This window comes from Myripristis murdjan, chromosome 3, assembly GCF_902150065.1.
Source record: "Myripristis murdjan chromosome 3, fMyrMur1.1, whole genome shotgun sequence".
In the NCBI taxonomy this organism is placed as follows: Eukaryota; Metazoa; Chordata; class Actinopteri; order Holocentriformes; family Holocentridae; genus Myripristis; species Myripristis murdjan.
Genome location: NC_043982.1, coordinates 3,422,797 through 3,440,037, shown reverse-complemented (window position 1 = coordinate 3,440,037; position 17,241 = coordinate 3,422,797). Strand labels below are relative to the sequence as shown.

General features: G+C 39.4%; 1 protein-coding gene across 1 annotated transcript in view; it reads left to right on the top strand.

Moving 5' to 3' along the window:
• pcsk6 (proprotein convertase subtilisin/kexin type 6) overlaps window positions 1-17,241 on the top strand; it is an 82,345-nt gene that overhangs the window by 24,056 nt on the left and 41,048 nt on the right. The window contains exons 9-10 of the mRNA XM_030082075.1: window positions 10,626-10,726; window positions 12,317-12,420. Coding sequence (XP_029937935.1) covers window positions 10,626-10,726; window positions 12,317-12,420 — 205 coding nt within the window. The remainder of the gene's footprint in view (window positions 1-10,625; window positions 10,727-12,316; window positions 12,421-17,241) is intronic.

Below are 17,241 nucleotides of genomic sequence, written 5' to 3'. Positions count from 1 at the left end.
TGAATTATGAAGAAAAAAACAGCTTGCCAGGATAACGTCAACGCCAAGTGTGATTTAAGTTAACTGCACAAGTGTTTTCAGAGCCAGCAGAGGTTCAACAGTTTCTTTACAAGGTAAGTGAGTTCACTAAGGTGTTCTGTAGTTTGTGTGACTTTTAATGTAATTAAGGTAGATGCAGCAAGGTGCATATTGTTTATTAATTGCATTGGCCACAGTGGTTGTTGGATTAGATTAGAGATTAGATTTGATTAGATTAGATTTGAGTAATTATACTGCATTCTGCTGTAAGTGTCCTTAACCTTTATCTTAAGATTGAATGTGGTTACTATATTGACAAACTCAGTTGAAAAATCCTGTGGTCTAGTAAAACATATGGAGCTGACACGTCCAAGACAACAGTACAGTGGCTGAACGAATGATTTTCCTCATGTTAATCTGCTGATCTGTAATCAAGTAGGCTGATTATGTCCTGTAGAGTGAAGGAAGGCTCTGTGATGTGACAGTTCTTTGCTGTCATCAGTAAGTGCCAGTATTTCAATCTCTCTGTTGATGCTTTACATCATCAGACACATACATTTCCTTGACACGTGCTGCAGTACCCATAAGTAGGGTGGCCAGATTCACTTGAATGAAATACAAGACAAGGGGCAAGCCTTCCCATGCTGTTGGGCACACCAGTTATATAGAAGGTAATAACACACGCACACACACACACACCATTCAGTAACATACCACTAGCCCCAACCATAGTCATACATGTCAACAGGTATCTCAATGAGAAGAAAAAACAACAACAACAACAACAACAAAAAACAATTACTTATAATTAAAGCTAGGGTAGGTAACTTTGTAGAGTGGGCACACTTTCAACAAAAATTTGAACTCAAACTGCTCAGTCAGCACTCACCTGAGATTAAGTGCCTTGTCCAAGCCTCTCCCACCCTCATGTATGAAGACTAAGTGGAGTTTTTTGGTTGAGTTGAACTGAGCCTGCACAGCAGTAGTGTAGTGTAGTTGTGTGCGCACAAGACGTGATTGGACTGAGTTAGCGACACTTCCTTGACTCCGACTGTCTGTGTATAATGGCGATGTGTCAAAATTATGAACAAAAAAAATTACCTAAGATCATCTATAGGTTTTTCTTTTGACGGACATATATGGTTTGGTTATTTACCTGACATGTTTTGGCGTTTGACTTCCGCCTTCATCAGAGTGTCACATGGTGTTTGTGTGACGCATCTTTAACAGCTATAGATGATCATAGTAAGAGAAGACATAATGAACCAACAAAAAATTACCTTCCTATTAACTTCCTATTTAGATTTGTGGAATCACCCTGTGATATGTTGCATTTATGACTTAAAGTTATAATTCTTGGGGTACAGTTGTCTTTCTTAAGTTTGTGATAAAATCGAGAGCATTGCCTTCATGGTTGATACACTTAGGCAGGATTTTTCTGGTGTCCAAGTAGTGTTTACGATAGAAAATATCCATTCAGCAGAGGCAAATGTGTAAACCAGACTGTTCCATTACCATGGCCAGTGCTTAGAAACTCACAGGCCTGTTCTTCAGCTAATGGAAGACTTCTGTCCACCTCTCAGATATGACTGTCTTCTTTCATTTCCAGTTGGGGATGTGGCGGGTGATGATTGCATTTGTCCACTCATCAAAGAATGTGCTTTCATCAGTCTTACTGAAAGCAGCTAGACTGCACTGAGTGACACCTCATTCTGAAATGCTTTCAGCAGGGCCCACTCAAATTGGTCAGTGCCCCTCAACTGATGGTAATGCTCTGAGACTGAATTCAAGTTTTGCACCGCGCAATAAAAAGCTTCAGCCTTTATGGCACCAGTTTCAACCACTTTATCCAACTTTGTTTTTTATGTCAGAGGTGACAAACATTTTCCTGAGCCTGCAACATTTATTGAGCCTCTTCATGTGCAGTGCAACCTCAGTGGCAGATACTGTGTTCTGTACTGCCCTGTTACCTTGACCGCGTGATTCAAAGTAGCTGCAAACAAATCCATGGTTTAGTGTGACCTGGTACACTGGTGACCTTTTGAAAGCAACATGCAGTAAATGAAGAACAGAACCAGCATCGATTTGTGTGTAAATGGTGGGTTAAAATAATCCAATGCAGACCCAGCTCATGACCAAGTAGAAGAGCAGCAGAAGCAGAAAAAAGCTGACCAGACCTGGTATGCATATTGTGTAAAAGAAAGGTGGAGTAGAGCAGGTGTAAACACCATTGTCACCAAGGAAGTACTTTGATCAGATGAGGTCCCTGGGCCCAGGCATCTGTGGAAACCCCTCTACAGTAACCATGTCATATTGCTGTAAGTGTGAGCAAGTTGAGCAGTTATTTGCTGACTACATCATTTAAGAGAGAGCAAAGGCATTTCAATAAGAAGAGGGGTGATTGAACAAAAGATAATTATTTCTTACTGCAGCCTTTGTCAAGTCTTTGTCTAGAAAGTATTTGGTGCTTAGACTCTACAGGAAGATTTTCAGATTGATGGGCATCAGCCCCAAGCAGCAGTGTCATAAAGTCCCCTATTGAGTCCAGAAACTGGTGGTGAAGATGGCTGATGACATCTGATGAGGCTGAAGGAACTGATGGCTCTGAGGTGAAGATGGTGATGGGGAGGTGGCGGGATGCACAAAAGCCTTAAAATGGATAAAGCCTTACCTAAGTGAGTCCAGTGTGTTAGACTTCAAACTCAGCTGTCAGCTACTCTCAGGTGCAACATAAATGTAAGGGTCCGTATCAGGGACAATTTTGTATTGTATACACTCCTGATCAAAATCTTAAGACCAGTTGAGAAATTGCAAGAATTTACATTTTGCACTGTTGGATCTTAAGAAGGTTCTAAGTAGAGCTTCAAAATGCAAAAAGAAGAAATGGGAGTGAGAAAAAAAAAAAAGTGGATTCAATGTCATTTTCTGTCAGGTATCCACACTGTCATGACCTCCTGGTGGTCTTAAACTTTTGATCAGCTGATGAACAGCCTATTTCAGTTTAATGGTTGTTTGCAATAAATTGCTTGCTCATTTTTTTTTTTTTTTTTGTCTCACTCCCATTTCTTCTTATTACATTTTGAAGCGCTATTTAGAACCTTTTTTAGATCCAACAGTGCAAAATGTAAATTCTTGTAATTTCTCAACTGGCCTTAAGATTTTGATCAGGAGTGTATCAGCCACCTACCTATGTCTCAACACAAGTATATGCTGATGACACAGTTGTCTATGTCTATGGAATAAACAAACCAGAAGGCGCTTCTAAACTAACAGCTGTAGTGGATCGTGTTAATGTTTGGTTAAACCAAAATTGTCTCCAGTAAAATCTGCTTACAGGAAAAAAAGACTAAGCATGTTCTTTTCAAAAAGAGCGAATAACATTAAAGATCCTGATGTCCCTGTCGCAAGAGGAAAAAAACTGAAAAAAAATCAAACTCTTTGTCATTTCCTGCAGCAAAAATGTATGTCAATGCTATGATTCCTCCACATATTACATATTGTATCATGAGCTGGATTCAAGCAAACAAAACTTCCTTAAAATCTATAGAAACCCTGTATAAGCAGTCATTAAAGGTCCTTAACAAAAACATGTAGATTTCACCATTGTAATATTCCTAATAAGCAGGAACCCCTTAGTGGGGACAGCATAATCAGATTTGCAAACCTGTGTTTAGTATTGAAATTTGCCACACAGGAGCAGTGGCGGTTCTAGACCAATTTTATTGAGGGGGCCTGGTTGGGGCCAGGGCTTTTGTCAGAGGGGCACATTCAACCCGGAGCAAAAAAGACAAAGATTCGAAATTTTATCTGATTTTTTTTTCTTACATAAAACTAGTGATTAACCATTTTAACCATATTGAATGGTAAAATGTATTAAAAAAAAAATAAAAAAAAAAACAATGGAGACATCCTTTTTCAACATCATCATCACATCTTTATTACACCACTGTCTTCTTATCATCTTCATCAATAAATCATCATCATATTTACACTCTAAAAGCTTATTGTTACCTTGTAACAATAAAATATTGTTTGTGGTAGTTGTTTCTTGCTTCTGACTGCCTCTTGTCGGGTGGTTGGTAACTTTTTGAGCTTGCCGTTTCACTGTAGATCAACAAAACTGACTGCCCGTTCCAGTGATGCAACTCTCTAAGAGGCTACTCACATTACCCTTTTCGTGCCATGCCCAAGCAGCTTTCACATAGCGCGCACGGCCCAGACCTCGGCCGGCGCTGCCATTCATCAGATTTTGGCAGAACAGCAAAACAACAATGGAGGAAAGCATCATTGTGGCTGTCTCTCTGTGTGCAGAGCTGTGGGACACCAGACTACAGTCATACCGTGATCTCATTAAAAAAGCCCAATCATGGAGAGATATCTATATCCAACAATTTGGGAATACCAGGTGTGTTTAAAAACTGGCAGAGATATATGATGTTTTTGCTTTCCACAATAGGCGAGATTTTTTTTTCTTTTTTTCTGCAATCAAAGACCAGTACTGCTGTAAACTGAAGCAAATGATTTTCTAAACGGACAGGAGATGTTTGCATTAAGAAATCTAGATGATTGACATCATGAGATAGGCACTACTCTTGCAAAGACAATGCAGTATAGTCATACATTTATTATAAAATTCCATGTGAAGTCACACACACAACAGGTAACACTCCACCAGCACATGTTAGAGAATTTAATAACTATTGTTCATTTACCAGGGATCTAATGAAATGGCTTATTAATAATCAAGTTTGTGAGAATTAGCATACATTAAGCAAAGGAAGACGTATGTTTGGAGAGAGGGGCAAGCTGGGAGTCGACTCTCTTGTGAATATGAAGGATGGCTGAGGGCCTGGTTTGTTTAATGTTGTGCTTGTGCTTGTACAATATGTTTTTACGTAATTTGTGACTATATGCTGTGTTTTATGATCTGTACTTAGGTACTTGTTGCACTTTTACTACTATATAAATTGTTTGCTTACTGTTTTAGATGTGGCCTTATAACCCTTTGGAACCTGAGCAAAAATCAAATAATAATAATTATTAACAAAAGACCTCCTGGAAAAATTGCGAAAAAGAAAGCAAGTGACTAAAGCTTAAAAAAAAAAAAAACTAAATAAAAAATTATATAGATATATAGATATAGATAGAAAACAAAACAACTGGTTTAAGGCACGTGTTAATGATAATGTTTCTCAAGTGTTGGGCACTTATTTTGTGATAGGAAATATGCACTAAGTTCTTCAAATGGGGCAATATTCTCTGAGCTGGGCGAAGTGACAGAAAACATGCTGCCATTCTGTATCAATAGTAAACACTCCAGGTGTACAATTTGACAGAAATCCTTAAGCTCCTCCACCCACGCAGTATAGATATGGAGCTATTTGTACACTTGTCACTGCAAAACTCTCCAAGTCAATTGGAAGCCGATCGACTGCTGTTTGCAGACAGGTATGGACAATATGAGCAGCAGAGCCAATACTCTGCAGTTTCCTCCCAAGTTTGTTACACTCAGCAAAGTCGGAGGTCATATTTTCTGTACTGTCCCTAATTAGCCTTTCACGGAGGGATTCCAGCTAGATGTTTGCTGAAAAAAATCTGGTCTCACCAGATATAGAGGGAAATTATTGTCTTAATGTTTATACCTTTATATGGTTTAAGCAATGCTTCTGCCCAGGAATTATGATGTGACACGTCTTCAGACAAAGAACATTTATCCAAATCACTTCCTTTGACAAAATGAGCTGCTACAGTGCAAATGATAGTGCCAGGTTTTGTTTGTGCAGAGGCAATTTTTGGATTGTACACTTTGGTGATCAGTTTGATTAACTCTGCCTATACAGTACATACTGAATGACAAGCAAAAAGCCTTTCAATTGCATAAACCTGGTCAGCTTCCAAATTTTAACAATGAATAAATTAAGTCATAAAAAAAAAAAAAAAAAAAATCACTGGCACTTGGAGTGTCTCAGAGTCCTTATGCTTCTTATCCGTACATATGCTCTGTGCTGTCAGTCTGTCCTCTATGAGTGACTGCAAAATGAGCTCCATACGCTCCATTTTAATGTCTGAAAATAAGAGATACTCTCTAAGGAACTGGTGAACTAAACACCCAGATATCTCCCCAAATTTCAGTTAGAAGCTCATGCCACACAGTGGGGTGTGAGAAGCAGATTGTGATTGGATCCACTTGTCATGTACATTTTGTCAGTACCAATCAGAGCCTCTCTCACCAAGATGTGCATGACAAGTGGATGCAGCTACACAGACAGAATAGCAGTAAGTCAGAAAAAAAAAAACAGGAGAACACAGGACCTAATCATATCAAGGACAACACAGGACTTTTTTTGGCTACGTTGAGACAAATGGAAAAGGACAATTTGATGTTGCATGTTTAGCATAATATCTACAAAATGTATCATCTTTTCCCAAACCAAGCAGTATTTTTTTAGAACTGCCTTATCATTTTATCCAGCTGTTGTTTTCCTTTTATTCCACCACGATATGAAAATGAACTTTCAGAGACTTCAAACTTTCTTCACACCAGTATTCCATCACTGTAATAAAGTCCTCCACATTAGTTTCAGCACAGAGACCTTCATTAGGTTTTTTAGCTTATCTAGCTTTGTTAGGTCTCTGTAATGAAATGTTATTAAATATCTCCGACTGCAAGTGAAGTGGACAGTGTGCAGGAGTCTTGTGCTCTGTTTTTGTCGACCTATAGTCTTCTCCAGCAGTGCAAAAGTACTGCTCTTTTGGTCTTTTGATGACGTAAAATTTTACAATGTGAAACGGTCTCTCCTTCAGAATATAGTTCCTGGGGAAGCATATGCTTTACACAGTAAATAAATTCTCCGTTCTGTGGTTTATGAATGTTGATGACTTTGTTTGCCGCAGAAGCAGAACATTATAAGATGGGTGTTTCAACAATTCCGTGAGGTTTAGCAAGGGGGGAAATGGTGACCCTGGTGGAAACGCATCTAAATGTGCCAAAAAGGAGGGAAAAAATATAGTTTTCAGAACAAAATAATGGTTGTTGTTTGGCACCTGACTGAGAAGGGCTGAAGTTTGTCTGTTTTTTGGATGATTATGTTTGAAAGGGGTTAAGTGTTACTTCATTGTCGGCGATGTTTGACAGACAGTTGACATTTCTTTGGTTAATTATCTATAAGGATTCAGTCAGGGGGTGTCATCCTGTTTGTTGTAAACTTGTGGGCATGTAAAACCCTTTGAGACTGTAAACAGTCATATTGGACTTCAAATAAACTTGAAGTCTTCATGTAAAACTGCATTTCATCCAGAAATTACTCTCTGTAAGAGTTTTTAAGTTTGTACTTTTTTAAATTCAGTTGTTACGGTGTGTTTGTGGAGCTACAACATGTTTTTATGAGAGCAAGTAATTATAAGAATAAAGTTGTATCAGTTTTAGAATCAAGACCATCTTGTAGCTAGAAAGAAAGAAAACCAGGGACTCATGGATGAGTTTGGTGTAGATGTTCTCTTCCTTTAATTGTTAAGTTGACCAACAGGCAAAACTCCCAAAAGCTTACTGTATTCCTTAAATTACAGAGTAAAACATGGAGATACAGTGTTCAGACTGTGATAAAGCATAGGTCGATACAGTTGGCACATAAGGTGAGACAGTGTAATACATTTCCGTCAGCCAGAGTGCTGTTTAATAGACTGAGATACAAACTGAGACATGTACTTAGTTTGAAACTAATGTGTGGCGAAGTGTAATGTGTACACATCTCTGTGTGTGTGCATGTGTGTGTTTGTGAGGAAAGAGAGCAAAGATCAGCGGAGGTTGTGTTTGCTCAGAGGCTGCGGTGTGTTTCTCACGTCGTGCGGAGAGCAGATAAAAAACTGGCAAAAAAAGAGAGATGACCAAAAGAGGAGAGAAATAGATTCACGGAAGCCGTCCAGTCAGGAGGGCTGCAGTGCAGCGGTCAGTTCGATGCCCTTACCCAGCCAAAGACTCTGTGAGAAGTCAGAGCCGGGTCCTGTCACGCCTCTACCTCCTCCCCATATCTGTCTGGGGCCCAGGCCTTCACTCTGCTAGTTTCTAGATAGTTTTACACAAGCCCAAAGCATAATATTTACAGAGTGTAGCAGAGCCCACTCCCTCATGCAACGCTCGGGCTGAGGTTGGGCCAGCAGTTAAGTCGGCTGGTGGAGATGTTACCACACAGAGAGTGTCTCGCTGCCCTCCTCCTCTCCTCCTGGTCTGTCATGTACGTTAACAAGCTGTGGTTATGAGTCCCAGCATAAACAGACTTTAACTATTTTCTGTTAGATATCCTCCTTTCCATGTCTGCTCCACTCTGCTCGAGGCCCTTGAACTGACTGGGAAATAGGGTAAAGATTAAATCAGTGTTTCCTAAAATAGATAGAAAAAGGAAATGATAAACAATTAATGAATAGCCAGTAAAGGGTAGAATTTGTGCATTTGGCTTTTTTTCTATTAAGAACCTTGGCCTTACAGGTTTTCTGAGGCCACTCATTTTAAAAATGCATGCACTGTGATTTGACTATAGGGGCTTTTCAAGGCTGACAGCAGGATCAGCATTTTTGGACTGAGGCAGCCAATAGTCCTTTTGACCATTTTTATGGCAGAAAATTCCCAAAAATCAAAAATATTCACAGTTCCCTGAGAACTGTGTTCTCTTCAAGGTGGAAAAGTATTTGAAGCAGCATTTAGGCCATCATGGGACACTTGAAAGCCTGACTTATGAAATTCCATTTGGTGGCTTGGCAGCTTGTTAAGATATAGTGAAGCTAGTTTCTTTTCAGGTTGTATAGAGCTCCTTTTCACCTGGACACATGGACAGATGGTGTCTAGAAAAATCTGCAATGAATTGCATTTTCACCTGGTACTAATATGCATCTCCAGTATCTGCTGTGAGATCCGATCACACTGTACTGCGCATGTCACATCCTCTGGTTGTGGTCAGGGCTTATGTGTTAATCATCCTTACACACTGTAACAGCAGCAACAGTGGAAACTAACTGCCTATAGGGAAATGATTTGCACCCATTTTGATTCTCTATCTTAATGTTGGGTAGTTTCAAACATCCCTGGTAAGTTAAGAGTCTCTACTTAGCGTTTACAGTCACCGTTACTAACACCTGCCAGTTTGGAGACCATTTTTGCATTTTAAGTTTCACTTTCATTTTCATAGTTGAGAGGGCATTTCTCTATAACAGAACATAATGTTGGCCTAATGTGAGCGACTGATTCTGACCAATTTTGCAATTCATATATATAGGCCTTGCATTGGGAGGTGTGTGTGTGTGTGTGTGTGTGTGTGAGTGCATGTGTGTGTGTGTGTGTGTGTGTAGCAGCAGGCAGGAGTGGAAGTGTGGTATACTAAAGAGAACATGCAGCAAGAGGGTTGAGAGTGCTCTCTCATGATAGTAATAACATGGGCACTGTATTTGTTGAGTGGAGGCAGAAATTCAAACCTAGCAGCCCACCACAGTAGAATACATTAATGGGAAACCCTGAATGTGGAGTGGAGACGTATCTGCACTTACACTCCTGTTCACAGTGTGGTCCTGTTTGGAATCAGATTTGTGCAAAAAAGATCAAACAAAACCTCCTCAGTATCAAGCAAAAACTCAAATTCAAGAGAGAAAAAAAACAGCAAAAAAAAAATGTCATCTGAAAACTAAAACTTAAAATTTCCAAACAAATTATTTGTGTAATCCAGCAAGTTATTGGCCTTTTATGTTCTTGATGATATATCCTTTATTTTCCAGCTCCCCCTGCTTCTTTCTCACTGATCAGACTTTTGCATTCACTGTGGGCTTTGCAGTTACGCTGCCAACTCCCTGCTTTGCACTGCCTGAATTTTTGTCTGCAGTTCTGGCGCAAATGTCTCACGTGGGCGGGTTTTTTCAGGTTTGCGTCCCCATTGGCTACTGAGTTTTTGAGTGACAGGGTGGCAGGAAGTTTTGTTCCATAGTCATGATATGTCCCTGGGAGGGGGGGGGCATGACGTCACAAATTCACAAGAAAATGTTTATTGTTGATGACATAATCAAATTATACTTTGCAATTGTATTTGTTAGTTGCTGCTAAATCTGAAAGTAGAAGAAAAACATTTTTTCGGAGTTTTTTCTCATAAATTTGAGACTTTATTATCTCAGGATTTTCATTTTTTTCTCATAAATATGTGAATTTTTCGCATAAATTTACCACTTAAACCTCATGGAATATACAACTCTTTTTCTTGCAAATTTACAACTTTGATCTTTTTTCTTGGAATATTACCCACCCTTGGTCGCATTTACACCGCTATTTTGATGTGGTGAAGTGCTATCTGTTCACCTAAGAAGCATGTTGATCCCAGGTGCAAAGGAGGTCTAAAACTCTCCATTCAAGCCTATGCATTCTAACTCCTATTATGTCTTACATTTCCATTACTTATAATAATATCAATAACAGTACATATTCGCATAATTAGAAATCTGATCCAAATGTTGCGTTAGAGTCCCTACAGGTGAAGGATGTCCCATCGACAGCCAACATAGTATTGCATTGAATAAACAAATTGCATCACATCTGTCACAATGAAACCAAACGTGCAGGTTATGCTTCCCTGCAGGTAACCACTGATCTCCGGCATCGCTGCACTGATGGACATACCGGGACCTCCGTCTCTGCTCCCATGGTGGCCGGGGTCATCGCTCTCGCTTTGGAGGCCAAGTCAGTTTCCTCTCATCTACTCTCCCATCCCTTATTGCCTTCCCCCTTATCATTGGCCCTGTGCCTCTCTTTGCATCTGTTTAGGTCTTCCTCTGACACCTGTCCTCTCATCGGTGTGTCAGAACACGACATTACATGGTTTCTGCAGCCGAAATATAGGATATGGAGAGGATGTGGAGTCAGTGTTTGGATGTTAATGATGGGCTTAGGCATCATATGCCTAACGATCTTCATTAGTTGGAGCGTATGAATGATTTAAGCTCTCATGTGGTGTGTGCAATGGGTAAGATTTGATGTTGAATTGAAATGCGGCTCCTTCAAAGACAGTTCTTCGTCCTCTGAGAATGCCGGATATTTGACAAATTTATTTCTTTCTAAAGTTACTAGAACTTAACTTTCTACTTGAGTCCAGAGTGTAACTTTAAGTTCTTTTCTATCTTTAGACACCACGTAATAAACCTTTTAAAAAGTTTTCTGTGCTTCTGACAGTTCTCTCAGGGGTAATAGAATATAATACGGCCATTATGTATTTCATTACCCATGTGGCTAAGTAGAGCAGTTTCTCTGCTCAAGTCGCTGAATTGGTGAACGACACGGTACCGAGCTGTTCCAAGACTGGCACCAACTTCCTTCCGTAGAGACAGGCTTCTGACAAAATTTGCCCTTCACATTATGAACTGTGATTATTGTTAATCCTGGATTATTTCTCTGTGTCACCACTGCCAGCACTGTGTCTTATGTTTTTTGGGAACTGTATAAACTGGACCAGGGGGTAATTAAAGGAATATGTCAAGTTTTTGGAAGGTTATTCTGTTGGTGAGTTTTCCTTTATCTGATGAGGACACTGACACAGAAACCAAGTCAGCAATGTGGCTCCAATTATCACTCAATATAATGTCTGTTAAAGTCCTACTATCACTCAGTATAATGTGTGTTAGTCCTACAGTCTACTAGGGGACTCAGTGATGATTTTGGTGTCTATGTTTTCATTACTGAACTCATCACTAACTTGACCAATAAGGGACTTGTGTATTCCCTCAAAGTAGGTAGGAATGAAGATTGAATTGAGTGTAAAAGGTGGAATGGCAACCAAAGGACTGTACAGTGGTCCCTCGTTTATCGCGGAGTTACGTTCTAAAAATAACCCGCGATAGGCGAAATCCGCAAAGTAGTCAGCTTTATTTTTTACAATTATTATAGATGTTTCAAGGCTGTAAAACCCCTCACTACACACTTTATACACTTTTCTCAGACAGGCATTAACATTTTCTCACTTTTCTCTCTTGTTTAAACTCTCAGAGTTCAAACCTTTGTAGAAAAAGAAGTCCAGTATTATAGAATGAACGCATTCTGTACTGTACAGGAAACACGGCACAGAGGAGATTGATTGACAATGGTCTACAGTTCCTTAGCCAATCAGGATTCGGAACACAATGCACTGTAAAAAAAAAAAAAAAGCATGCAAAATTGCACCCAAAAAAATCCACGAAACTGCCAGGCCGCGAAAGGTGAACTGTGTCATAGCGAGGGACAACTGTATGTGAGAGTCAGTGGCTCTGGCTGAATGAGATGTGTCCTTGTATTCTGCAGCCTGCTGCTCACATGGAGAGATGTGCAGCACCTTCTGGTGAAGACATCCAGACCGGTTCACCTCAAAGCCAACGACTGGAAGACCAACGCCGCTGGACACAGAGGTACAGCACCGTCTGCTTCTAAAATGCTGTGCCATTTGTCACTGCAAATCAACAGACAATCTTGAGAGAATAGATCCACCAAGTCCTACTGCTCCTCCTCCTACTCCTTGTAGTTAATCGTTTGTTGGGTATGTTTAACCAATATGATATTGACAAAAGGTAGGTGAGTAGGTCTGCACACGCATATACTGTCCTGTGGCTCTACTTACTTTTGCATTTTTATTTTGCTGATCAGCAGGGGAACAAACAGAATGACTTTCAGAGCCGTTCTGTCTGCCTATCTTGCAGCCTGTGTATAATATGGGCACACCCATCACAGCTGCAGGCATTTGCTTAATTGACAATCATGTTTTGCAGTCAAACCTCTAGACTCAGAGTCAACCAGTACAAATGTGTGAAAGCAATTCTACCCATAAAATCAGGCAGTGATGTTCACAGATGTAGTTTGTGAACATCACTGATGTACTGGTGTAGTTTGCAAAAACATTTCAACCTGGTTCATCTTCATAAAGAATACAAAATCTCTTATAAAAATAACAGAAATATAAGTCTGTTTGTCCCAAGAGATATGTTGATGTGTAAAGAAACACTTTAAGACTGACTTCTTCGTTCAGATTTGTAGGGCTCATGGCCTTTAGTTTGTGAATCTAATAGGCTTCTCTTTGTAGGATCAGTCTGTGTGTCTATAAATGGATGTCATGCAAAAGATGCTTTGTGAATTTAAAAGGGGTGCAGTGCAGTTCGTGTCAACACGGTTTGCTTCCATTAGAGTGCGATTTGAACATGTGAACAAAACTGAGGAACTTGAACCTCCCCTCATCACTCACAGCAGGTACAGCACTCCAGGCAGCCGCCCTCTTACCCTAGACTGTATTATAAAGTACTGTAGTAAAGTACAGCACTGTGCTGGCCTCCACTCAGTCACGCTTCCCCCTCACCTTGGCTTCACTCTCCTATTGCTTATCTTCCACTTTACTCACAGAATTTTTTTGTCCTTATCCCATTATTTAAGCACATTATTTTATCCACAGGAATAAATGAAAAGAATGATCCTACCACCATAATGTAGCAAAACCTTCTGATGATCCCTTTCTTAGGAAGACCATTTCAGTTCACTGCACACAAACATATATGACACACCACTATCGCATTTCTCTAAAAATGTGTACCTGCAAGTGCACATGCAAGATTTAAGCTATAGGCAAAGTGTGTGGAGGAAATTGAATTTAAATGCAGAGGGTAGCCTTCTGTCCACGCATGCACCTGATGCACAAGGAACTCGACAAAAACCCACCATGGTGATTTATTCCCCTACAGCAGGGTTTTTCAAACTTTGACCACCTAGACCACCAACACATATATATGTGTGTGTGTGTGTGTGTGTGTGTGTGTGTGTGTGTCTGTGTGTGTCTGTGTGTGTATATACATATGCATGTATATATACACACACACACACACACACATATACAAGTTTTTTGGGTTTTTTTTTTTACGTTTTGTTTGCTTGTAAAGCAAGTGCTAATTTTCTAGTTTTTTTGTTTTTTGCTCATTTTCTGGCATTTTTCCTCAGTTTTTACTAATATTCAGGTAATGTTTGGCTAACTTCCTAATCACATTTTTCACCATGTTTTTGACAGAATTAAGTGAATTTGTGCAGGTTTCAGGGGGTTAAATTGGAAAGAAGAAGAAAATGCTGACATGATCTATATTATGTTAACATGATCTATACATATATATATATATATATATATACACACACACACATACATACATACATACATATATGTACCATATACACACACACACACACACACACATACATATACATATACATATATATGTATATATACACACGTATATATACGTGTGTGTGTACATATATAAGGAGACTCATTTCCATCCACTTTAAAGGCTGACTGGAGAATGGCTTGTTTCAAGGAACAGATGTAATTAGTTACTCCAGCTGAACTGACTCATGTATTTCAACATTGCAGAAATCGTGTTAATTGTTTACTTCATGGCATATGGGAATACTCAGGAATGGAACTGTTGTGGAGGAATGTAACTGTAAATGTATCCCCACTGTTTTGTAAAGACATAGCCGGTCTACGCCTACTTGGTATTTACCCAGAGGACTTTGAGGCAAGTGAAAAACAGTTGACTTATGTCCTCTACAGGCTGGGGGTGCATTCCATTTCATAAAGATTTCTCCTCACATTTGCGTCTCGTCCCGGACTGCTCAGTGAAAGCTCACAGGGGAAATGAGGACGAGGTTCACTTGCTTCTGTTCAGCCCTGCACCATGTCCTGTCTTTTGGAACGTCCTCAAATGGACCATACTCCAGTGACATTTGATGTTTGATGCCGTTAAAGGACCATACCACTGATGTTTGAATATTTTGCCCATTTACTACAGTTAACCTACATATTACATTGCAACAAACCATTCTGTGTAATGTCATAGGACACCTAAAAGAAATTCCTTACACATAAAAGATATTTTTGTGATTACATACACATAATATACAAAATCAACAAAATCTGTTGATTAGGATTAGTTGGATTAGTAATATTCTCCCTGAAGGGAAGTTGCATGGCAACCCACACAAGAAACATTAATACAGACTGTGAGATGCACCAGGGTTTTGAAGCACAGCAGACAAACAAGTCACACAGAGAAGGGAAAGAAAGTGGTTCCAGCAAGAAACTTTTGATGCTGCTTTTGATATGAAAAATATGTTCTCTCATGGCACAGCACCAGTATCAAGCACGGGGTTATCTGCACTGGGTTAACTCAAAGATTGCTGCCAGCGTCACATTTAATGTAATATTTAAGAAATGCCAGGCTAGAATTTAAAACGTGTTACTCTTTGGTGAATATAGGCCGTACTAGTTCAAGCTGGATGTTTTCATCTCTACACATTTCTAAGTGTACGGTCAGTTATCTTCACTCAATATTTGGGCACCTGTGTGTCCTCAAGCCATACACCTCAGAGGCGAAGAAATATCAAGGCTTTTTCATGCTTCTTTTAACCTGAACTTAATGATGGTAATTTTTCGATGGTGAGTCAGCAAGGAGTCAAAGGACAGAGGATGAGAAGCATTTTGGCCAAATGGAACGCACCCCAGGAGTGTGATTGTGTGCTATTTTGTGAGAATGCGGACATTCCCTCAGTAAAACATGTGGCTAAAGGAAATGAAGTCTTGTCTGGCTTTGGAGAAACTGATGCATGTAATCAGAGGAAAAACAAAAGATGTCAGTCATATTTGGAACCCCTTTTTGAACTTAATAGAGAATACATTTGAGCTTCAATATATCATTTTCTAGAGATAATACCGCATTGTGTTTTTGCGCACGTTTTCTGGTATGTATTCAACATTTTAATTCATGGCCTGAAGCTGCAGGGAAATTATTGTCCAGAAATGTTAAATGGAAACTGTCTGTTCAACTGTTGTAGCTCAACATTCCCTACGAGATGGAGTTGCAACCAAGCAACGCATTGTCAATCACACTTTCCAGATGTTTCATGCAGTATATATCAGGTGCTCTCAACAATAGATTAGAACCAGGGATTATTCATCCTGACCAGGTGGGGTTTATGCATGGCAGGAATTTCTCTGATAATAATAACGTGCCTGCCCTACATTATGTGGCCAGAGTGTAATTCAGTCTCCCTGATGGCAGCCATCTTTAACCCTCCTGTATGTTCAAATTGACGAACATCTTTTATGTTTGGTGTCAATTTGCGTCCAGCAGTTTAAACCTCCACAAAATTATTAGACTTAAAATTGTTACCAAAGTTTATGTGTCAGGTACTTTGTTTCTTTGTTGACGACCTAAAACATAACCCCCCCCACCACCACCACTTTTACATCCAGTTACATGACTATTGAAAAATATGCAAATCACCATAAAATCTCACTGATTGACCTAAAATTGGAAAGAAATATAAATTTTTGGTGTTTTAATGGCTTTATATTATTTCTAAGTACAGATTTTTATTTATAACCAATGTGTACAAAGTGTGTACAGGACACTGAAAACATATCATCATGTGAATTTCATGTTTACCTGGTAGTACTCATTAAATTAGGCAAACTCATTAAATATGAAGCAAAAAAAATGATGTTAATCATTTACTTAGAGACGTTAAACATTGAATGGGGTCAAATTGACCCCAAACATAATAGGAAGGTTAATGATGACTGAGTGCTGGATACCAGCTGGATGGAGTTGTATGTGGAAAACAACACTAGTAAAGTGCTGTTAAATCTTCTTTGAGTGCATAAAGATGTCCAGCTCAATGGCAGGAGGCTAACAGTTAGCATTTGAAGCATCCAGCCAGTATCCAGCACTCAGTAACAATGAGAGGAAGATAGCACCACTACTGTCCTACATAACAGTTGATATGGGCCTAAAAATGTATTACAGGCTGGCTCATCTCATTGGCCATCAGAGAGTATATATTGGTATCATATTTCCATAGCTGACCAGTAGCATAATTAAGAAAAATGTCCTCTGAAATATCATTAGAAATATTATCAGAAGCTGAAGGTTGTTAAATAAAGGTCCTTGGGGTTTTAAGTTGAAATGTACCTTAGTCTAGAAATAAAATTTCTCCTTTTCTGTGGAAAGACTGGTTCGACAACAGAGTCCTTACTTAAAAAGATCTCCGAGGGAGCTATATTGAAAACATTTGCTTCTATGTACCACTTTAGGGTCAGCCACATTTCAACTTCAATAGGCAGTTAAAATGTTCAACAATGCATGCAGGAGTTCTCTGGTATTAATTAAGTTTTCTATCCCAGACTATATATATTA